The sequence below is a fragment of the Microtus ochrogaster genome, chromosome 18, assembly GCF_000317375.1.
Source record: "Microtus ochrogaster isolate Prairie Vole_2 chromosome 18, MicOch1.0, whole genome shotgun sequence".
Taxonomy (NCBI): Eukaryota; Metazoa; Chordata; class Mammalia; order Rodentia; family Cricetidae; genus Microtus; species Microtus ochrogaster.
Window position 1 is genome coordinate 52,782,001 of NC_022020.1, and position 9,853 is coordinate 52,791,853.

Below are 9,853 nucleotides of genomic sequence, written 5' to 3' on the forward strand. Positions count from 1 at the left end.
AATTTCCCCCTTTCATTCAGTTGAAAAGAACAGTCATAATATTTACAGATAGGAAACTGATAGGAATGTTAAATAATACAGAAACCAAAAAGCAAATAGTTTATGATATTCTCAAACAAAAGTGCCAAAAATAGAATTGGTAAAAGTATAATTTCCCCCAAACTATAAAATATGTCTTAAGTATACTTTTAATGACATATTTTTCATAGGCATAGTGGCTCAAATCTAAAACATAATAGATGAAATGAATTCATTCCAACTAATACATGCCCAAGAATCTTAAAAAGAAAAAGTTAATCTACTTAATGCTGCTGAGCAAGAATTCTAAGACTTCCATCATCTTCTACCCTGTAGTGTGGGAGCAGTCTGCTGCTCCTCGGCCACGGTACCAGATGGCTGGATAGACCATGACTCTGTGTGTCCCTTCTTCCTCTATTCTTTGTGCAGCCCCTCCAACGCACACACGGCCAAGCCTGTAGCCACTGTCAGAATATAAATTTTGCTTCTTATGCAATACCTTATTCTATTCTTCACATTTGACATTACTATTTATCAGTGGTCTTCACAGAATTATTGGTCTGCCAACCCCAATGTTTAATTAATTAGTTATTAATTAATTTTTGTTTTTAGGACAATAGCCACAAATAGCATAAGATATCTCAGAGTAATTCTAACTAAAGAAGTGGAAGACTTAAATGACAAGATCTTTAAATCTTTGAAGAAAGAAATTGAAGACGACACCAGAAAGTGGAAAGATCTCCCATGCTCTTGGGTAGGTAGAATTAACATAATAAAAATGGCAATCTTACCAAAAGCAATCTACAGATTCAACGCAATGCCCATCAAAATCCCAGCAAAATTCTTCACAGACCTCAAAAAAACAGTACTCAACTTCATATGGAACAGCAAAAAAACCAGGATAGCCAAAACAATCCTGTACAATAAAAGAACTTCTGGAGGCATCACAATCCCTGATTTCAAACTCTACTAAAGAGCTAAAGTACTGAAAACAGCCTGGTATTGGCATAAAAACAGACAGGAGGACCAATGGAACCGAATAAAAGACCCGGATATTAATCCACACATCTATGAACACCTGATTTCTGACAAAGAAGCAAAAAAATATCAAATGGAAAAAAAGAAAGCATATTTAACAAATGGTGCTGGCATAACTGGATATCAACATGTAGAAGAATGAAAATAGACCCAGATCTATCACCATGCACAAAACTCAAGTCCAAACGGATCAAAGACCTCAACAAAAAGTCAGCCACACTGAATCTCATAAAAGAGAAAGTGGGAAGTATACCTGAACGCATTGGCACAGGGAACCACTTCCTAAATATAATCACAGCAGCACAGACACTAAGAGAAACAATTAATAAATGGGATCTCCTGAAACTGAAAAGCTTCTGTAAAGCAAAGGACAAGGTCAACAAGACAAAACGACAGCCTACAGAATGGAAAAAGATCTTCACTAACCCCACATCAGACAGAGGTCTGATCTCCAAAATATACAAAGAACTCAAGAAACTGGACACCAAAAAAACACATAATCCAATTTAAAAAATGGAGTACAGACATAAACAGAGAACTAGTTAACAGAGGAATCTAAAATGGCTGAAAGACACTTAAGGAAATGTTCAACATCCTTAGTCATCAGAGAAATGCAAATCAAAACAACTCTGAGATTCCATCTTACACCTGTAAGAATGGCCAAGATTAAAAACACTGATGACAACTTATGCTGGAGAGGTTGTGGGGTAAAGGGAACACTTCTGCATTGCTGGTGGAAGTGCAAGCTGGTACAGCCCCTCTGGATGTCAGTGTGGCGATTTCTCAGAAAATTAGGAAACAACCTTCCTCAAGACCCAGTAATACCACTTTTGGGTTTATACCAAAAGGAAGCTCAATCATACCACAAGGACATATGCTCAACTATGTTCATAGCAACATTGTTTGTCATAAGCAGAACCTGGAAACAATCTGAATGCCCCTTGACTGAAGAATGGATAAGGAAAATGTACTATACAGCAGGAAAAAAATGACATCTTGAAATTTGCAGGCAAATGGATGGAGCTAGAAAACATCATATTGAGTGAAGTAACCCATATATACTCACTCATAAGTGACTTTTAGACATAAAAAAAAGAAAAACCGCCTACAAAACACAATTCCAGAGAACCAAGACAACAAAGAGGACCCTGAGACATACATGGATCTAATCTACATGGGAAGTAGAAAAAGATAAGATCTCCTGAGTAAATTGGGAGCATGGGGACCATGGAAGAGGGTAAAAGGGGAGAGGAAAGACAGGGAGGGGAGCAGAGAAAAATGCAGACCTCAATAAAATCAGTAAAAACAAACAAACAAACAAATTCCTATGGGAAGACCAAAATAAAAAACCAAACACCAATCAGCTGTGACTGGCACGGCTCAGTCTTCAGGTACAGAACCTGTTCACAGATGCTGTCCATTCCACAGAGGCCAGCTGACAGAATCATGCCCAGTCAGCCGGATGGCAGAAAGATAACCAACACCCAACACACCTACAAGTGGCCAAGCACCATGACCCAGCAAAAGGCCACAGCCAGGCTGCAAACAGTCTGAACTGTTGTCAAATGCTGAGTCACTATGCCACTCTTTTAAACTATGAGACAATGATTCACAGAGAGACAGTACTAAAGTGAACTATGGCTTTACCTTCATGACATCTTGATAGGACCGAATAGCTGAGATGTTTCTCTTTTCTCCATCTTCATCCTCAGGGCCTTCATCTGCAGCCTCATATCCCTCATCGTGGTTACCATCAGCCTCCACAGTGTTGGCCATTTGGTCGATGAGCTGCTCTAGAGGAGGGCTCAGCTCCCTCTCTTCATTTTCCTTCAAGCCATAGTCCAATGCTTTATAAATAATAATTCCCAGGGATTCAATAACCTACGGATATTAAAGATGGTGGTGAATGGAGGTGACTCTAAAGACGGCAAGACATGAAATGTTCATGATTTCAGACATAACTAATATTTGAGAAGAAATTTAAAAATTTTTACCAACACATGTGTTTAAAAATTTGATGCAGCAAAAAAAAAATTTGAAAACAGCAATTTTTGTGTGATTTCATAACATATCCACAAACCTTTTTCATATTTTCATAAATTTATACTAGATGTTAAGATCAGCATTTTCCACTCATCACACACACACACACACACATACTCACTCATTCACACACACACACATGAATACTGACTAAGCTGACTTGCAGTATTTTCCAAAAAATTTTATTTCAATGTTTAGAGACTTCATAGATCTTCCAAAAAAGCTGAGACTTAAAAATTCAATTCTAAGTAGCAATTTACTTAAGCCCAAATAACAAGAAATATCTTCATATCAATATACAGATTGCTCAATGAGTTCCACTCACTGGAAATACATCTTCTCAAATGGCACAAACAAATGGGAGATTCATTTATTTTTTTAAATCCAGAGTTTGCAATGAAAGACATGAGAATCCTCCATGTGGCCGCCTCCGTCCATGTGAACCTGACTTGTGAAGAGCAGGCCCACCATCAACAGCACCCTGACAAGTGCTCCAGACATGACCAGCAGGAGAACTCTAGATTATCCCTCAACACTGCCTAAATCATAAACGCAGTGCCTGTATTTTACTTTATAACACCAACACCACTATTCCTTCCATCTTAGCACCCCAGGAGGGGCAGGTCAGTAGAAAGTGGAGGGACAGAACAATGTGGGGATCCTAAAAGGTCTGCAAGGTCATGGGATGTGGCAGCCTAAGGCTGCATCTTACTCTACCACCATGCCAGAGTGACTTACCTGAAGGGAAAGCTCAACCTACCCAAAGCCCAAGCTGACAACTTGGGAGCACAAGCACTAGAAGTAAGACAGGTGAAGAGACCCCGCCTCAGCAAAGACAATGGAAGCAGGAAGCACCCAGAGGCAAAAGGAAGTACAAGCCATCCACTGTCCCCACTTCCACAGAATCTTGGACACTAGACCTCACGTATCCAGAAAAGAGGCAAACCATAGAGAAGCAGTAGCTGGTAGATGGTGGCAAGAAACTAAAAGAGCCATCCCAAGCTCTGAAAGAGAAAACTATTAACTAATTCTGAAAAAAAAAAAAAGACACAAATAAAAAAAAATTTAAAAAAAAAGTCCATCAGCGGTAGAGTGAGGCTAAACTGCACCTCTTAGCAAGGGGGATACTAGCTACAGGATTCTGACTTTTTTGTAAGGAAAATTTGTCCTTTTTCTATGATTTATTCAATTACTTGTGCCACTATAGACATATGTATAATTATTTTATAGACTGGTTTATAGTTTGACTCATATATTACATATATGAGCATATATATATTTGACTCATATATATTGTATATATATATAATGCTATGGATTATAGTTCAACATAATTATTAAAAAAAAATTCTTGGCAGGAAGAACATTCTGATACAGTCTGTTTGGCAAACACCAAGCAGCATAAATGCAAAACCAAACAAGCATAGAAACAAACAAAAATTGAATTTAGACATGCATTTTCAAATTATAAAAAAAAAATCAAAGAAAAATAATTCTGAAACAAGCTAGTAGGGGAGCAGCCATCTTACTAATGGGGTAAGAAGATGAAGGGCAGCAGATTCAGAAACGTGAAGACTCCAGGAAAGCACTGTCTGCAGAGACTGAAATGTTATCATTAGCCCCCTGGATAGTCCACCTTGTCCACACTTGTGTGCATCTGTATTAGCATCCTGAGTCATAAAATAAAAAAAAAAAACCCTTGGGATCTACTGACTTAGCAGATCCATTGGCTTCCACCAGCCCAAAAGCTCAGAATGTCATCAGACAGCCCCTGAGGCCTACAGAAAAGTCTCCCTCATCTTGCTGTACCTGCCTCTCTCATGTACCCACCAATGTCCCGTAAAATGTCATGAAACTTGTTCTGGTTCCTGGGCCATGGTCACTAAAATGGCTCCAGAATTAACTATCTCTTATTCTCTTTAGGGTGAGAACTGTGTTTTTTGCATCAACAGAAAACATTCAACCAGATGGAAGCAAAATATTCAGTGCCTCAAGGAAAACAACAACAAAACCAACCCAACCTATACTTTATACTCCATAAGGTTATCCTTCAAAAGTGAAAAAGACTTTCTCAGAAGCCTTGCTTAATACAATGCCTAAGTGCCATAACTAGCCTGGGGAGTGGGGGATAATTCTTTAGGAAGAAAGAAAATAAGTCAGAAACTCAGATCTCTATGAAAAACCCACTGAAGAAAGAATTGGGGTCAAGTAAAAACTTCTATTCTAACTATTAACAAATACCACTTTAAAAGAACAACTGCCATACTAATTATGTGTGCATATATATGTATGTATCTCCTGTGTAGCATGTGTATGCCTGATGTAAGCCAGAAATAATATAAGGGACAGGAGGAAGAACTGGGATTATTTTGATAGGTCAGGTCTTTTGTCCTGCCTACAATGTGGATGGAATAGTGTTCCAGGAAACTGGGCTTGAATTGTAAATGCACACTACAAATTTTAGGGCAGACACTTCAGAGAACAACAGCAAAATAAGTACAACTGGTGTGCTAAGAAAGGTGAGAAAACACAATCCTGTAAAATGTTCCTTTAAAATCACAATAGGCAGACAGTCCATGGAATGCAAAAGAGAGGAACAGAGAGCAAAGGTTTAAAAAAATAGAAAACAAATGTGGTAGATGTTAATACAACTCTATCAGCAATAATTCTGGGCATCAATAGTCTACATCCTTCAAATATGAGTCTAAAGGTGAACTGAAAACCAGTATATTGTCTAAAAGAAGTCCTCTTAAAGGAACGGAGACAAATAAACTAAGCTGACACTAATCCAGTAAGAACAGGAATACTCCATGACTCTGCTTTGTGACTCTCTGTGGCTCATTCACAGGCTGTGAACTGTTACAAACACATCTTAATTCTCCAACAAGGAGACTGAGCTCACTGAAAACAAAAATCCCTCTAGACTTCATCGTCATATGTTCAACTGTTTTATGAGCAGTAGGAACTTAACAGTTAATGAACAAAGTCAGTAAGATAAAAATTCCTTCCACTCTTGTATGCAAGGTTTATGTTTAGGTAAATACCTTATGGTCACTTCAATCTCTGTCCTCCCAACTGACCACCACACGGATGACCCAACCTGATCGGCTCTGAAACATCCTGGAGGATTTCCGACCCAAGAGTAAACAGCATCTGGTCCATTTAAACATTCCAGAACTGTTGGTCTTAAGTCTGACTTCGTCTGAGTCACAGGTATCTCTAAATGTAAGTCGGCCTCTGAGAGATGCAGGCATAACACAGCTGGGCTCATTAGACAGGCATGCACACAGGTGGCTCTTCCCTTTGCTGGGAATGAAGGACCCTCAAGAAGTCTGTAAGCAGTTCTGCAGTCCTGAGCTGGGACAAGAGGTGACCACCAGAAAAACTACTGAAAATTTCAGATTATTTGCACACTGGACATAGCAGCTCCTATAGACAACTACTTGAAATTAACTTTAGAAGAACGCTGGCCAAATCGTATGGAAACATTTTAAAAGCTTAAGGAGCTGGAGAGATGGCTCAGTGGTTAAGAGCACACACTACTGTTCTTCAGAGGACTCGAGTTTAATTCCGAGCACACTCAGCCACCTGTAGCTCTGACTCCAAGTGCACTTGATGCCTCTGGCCTCCACAGGCACGAGCACTTATGTATACATACCCCCACAAACAATCAAAAACAAAATAAATATTAAAAAGTAAAATGGGTAAGTATGTGGCCTCCTCCATCAAAGATCAAGCAGTTGGCTATGGGCACATAAAAAGAAGCTGTTTTCCAGGCAGTGGTGGTTCACAACTTTAATTCCAGCTACCTGGCAGGGAGTGGGGGGAGTAGTGGATCTCTGAGTTCGAGGCCAGTCTGGTCTACAGAGTTCCAGGATGGCCAGGGCTACACAGAGAAACCCTGCCTTGAAAAACTAAACAAACATAAAAAAAAAGTACACTGTATGATTTTCAAAGGAACTTCAAGTAAAAATGAGACACTACTATATCCCTTTACTAGAAAGGCCAAAGCTGACAGCAACAAGTGCTAACAAGATGTAGAATAATTGGAAGTGGTTTTTTCTCTTTTTTTCCCCGAGACAAAGTTTCACTATGATGCTATAGCTGGCCTCAAGTTATCCTTCTTCCTCAACTAGGAAGTGGCTGAATCTACAAGTGCATGCCAGCTCACCAGCTATGACCAACAGGAACTCTTATCCATTGACGCTGGGAATGCAATATGGCATGTTCACCATGCCATGCCCACAGTTCAGCAGTTTCTTACAAAAGCAAACATCTTCTTACCATATGATCCAGCAATTACATTCAAATAAACTGAACATTTCTGTCCACATAAAACAATCAAGACATGAAATATTGACAACAATTTTGTTCACAATTGTCCAAACACAGACAAGACAACCTTGAACAAACAAGCGGACAAGGGATTTGTAGAACATAGAGACAAAGGAAAATGAGTCACAGATTAAAAAAAAAAAATGAGCTCAGGCTGGGTACAGCTAAATAAGGCCTGAGCCAAGCAATGAAAAAGGCTATCAAGTTCAAAACAACTGTACGAAATGTAAGCCTTTAATGATTTTACTAGATAAAGCAGACAATTTGATAGGCTATCGTTGTATCATTCTAACCATGTCACACTCTGGAGGAGATAAACAGTGGTTGCTAAGGCTCAGGGGAAGGGAGGCGGTGAAGCACCAGAGGTTTTAGGGTGAGGAAAGTACTCCATCAAGTAGTACATCTACAGGACACAGTAAAGGGAGGCACGTCATTATGTATGTGCCAGGACCCAAAAAATGTACAACACAAAGACTGAACCCTAAAATACTATGGACTTCCATCAATAACAATATACCAACATTGATTCTTCAGCAATAGATTATGCAGAACATTATGGGACGAGGAGAGGACTGTGTGGGGACTCTTATGCTCTGAGAGAAAGAAGCCTACTGGCTGGAATAAATACACAGAAGCTGTAGCTTAAAAAGCACAGTGGCAAAGAACAAATTAGAAATCAGACCAAACAGCATTTCTGTTTGTTTGCTGTCTTAGCAAAGAGGCAGCAGCAGGTGATGCTGAGCGCAGGTCCCTCCACTCCTACCTCTGCCCATGACTCTCTCACTGAGGAACCAGTCGGTCAGGAAGCCAGCCTGCAGCATGGCTTTCATTTATTTATTCACTATAAAAGCATTATGTGATGCTTTGAATGTTTTGTTTAGGTTTAATGTCAACTCCACATGGTAAAAATTCCTATCTGTGTCTCCAGTTGAATTGAGTGTACAAACCCTCCAAGTTTAAGAAGAGGGTGAGCTAGAGGAGGAAAACAAGGAGGGAGGACTGGGGAAAGAAGAGGGAAAGACAGAGTAAACAGCAGGCGCTTTGCAAACCACCTTCAATTCTAAACGACTCGAGAGGGAATGAAATATGGAGAAAGAACAGCCACAGACAGCGAGCTATAATGGAATATCGCCATGCTTCCATCAACACTTGGGCAGAGCTGGTCTCACTTCTTACAGCAAAACCACTTCCACCCCAAACAATCTCAAGCTAAGGCCTAGTTAAGTTTAAGCACTGGCATAAAATCCAAACAATTAAAAGAGGAAAAATGATAGCACACATGCATCTGTAATATGATTAGTCACACTTAGATTCATCTCTTAGAAGTCTAGTGGCTTTCAAATGTAACTTCCATTTGTGTGTGTACACACATGTATGTTGTGTGTACATACTTATGTGTGTTTGAGAGCACAAGTAAATATGTGTTCATGTGAAGCCCAGAGGTTGTAAGTGTCTTCCTCAAGCATTCTCTGCCTCATCTTTTAATTTTGATAACTTGCATATGCATATATGATAAGAGCATGAGAATGAGGCACACACATGCCACATGGTTGTACATGTGGAGGTCAGAGGACAACTTTCAGAAGTCAAGTTTTCTCCTCCCACTGGGGACTCCAGGGATAGAACGCGGGTCATCAGGCTTATATGGAAGAACTTTTGCCTACTTAGCTCTCTTACCGGGCCTTCATCTTGATTTTTATTTTTTTATTTTTGTGTGTTAGGGTATTTCACTGGAGCTGGTTCAGCTAGACTGGCTGACCTGTTGGCCTCTCCTCCAGGGCTAGAATGTGCTACACTGCATGTGGGTGCTGGGGATCAAAGTCAGATCCCATACCCGCACACTCTATGGGTGGGATCAGAGACTGTCTCTGAGTGTCTGCTTCTCAGACTCCTAATCTATATCTGAGACAGCAAGGATTTTAAATATACTTGAAAGATGACTGTGAAGAGGGAGGGGGACTTGATTGGGGAGGGGGAGAGAAATGGGAGGCGGTGGCGGGGAAGAGACAGAAATCTTTAATAAATAAATAAATTAAAATTTAAAAAAAGATGACTGTGGAATCATGCAATTAGGATTATCCTGGAATGAAAATGCTGGAGGAACCACGTGACAAATCTCCAAGTGACAGTCAAAGCCTAGATTCCTACAAAGACTCTGGAAATCACTGTGAAAACAGGAACAAAAACACCTGTGCTGGAGCCCCCACACTCTCAGGGAAAGTTACAGATGAGGATCCAAAACTCACTGACTCTCATCTAGCCTTGGAGATGGCAAGCAGATAGCTTCTACCAGTGTTGAGCCAGGAATGGAGGCTGACATCACCACGGCAGATGCCTAAGTCAACTGTTAAGACATTAAAAGGGGAAGGGGAATGGAACAACAGTGGGTCCAAAGGAAGGAGGAAGAATGAAGAAGACT

At 40.0% G+C, this 9,853-nt stretch overlaps 1 protein-coding gene across 4 annotated transcripts in view; it reads right to left on the bottom strand.

Annotated features, from left to right (window-relative positions):
- The window catches only part of Spire1 (spire type actin nucleation factor 1), a 102,278-nt gene that overhangs the window by 64,780 nt on the left and 27,645 nt on the right, over positions 1–9,853 (bottom strand). For all 4 annotated transcript variants that reach the window (XM_005356227.3, XM_013349544.2, XM_005356226.3 and 1 more), the window contains exon 2: positions 2,704–2,937. In XM_005356227.3, the coding sequence (XP_005356284.1) occupies positions 2,704–2,832 (129 nt within the window). In that variant the 5' untranslated portion in view covers positions 2,833–2,937. The remainder of the gene's footprint in view (positions 1–2,703; positions 2,938–9,853) is intronic.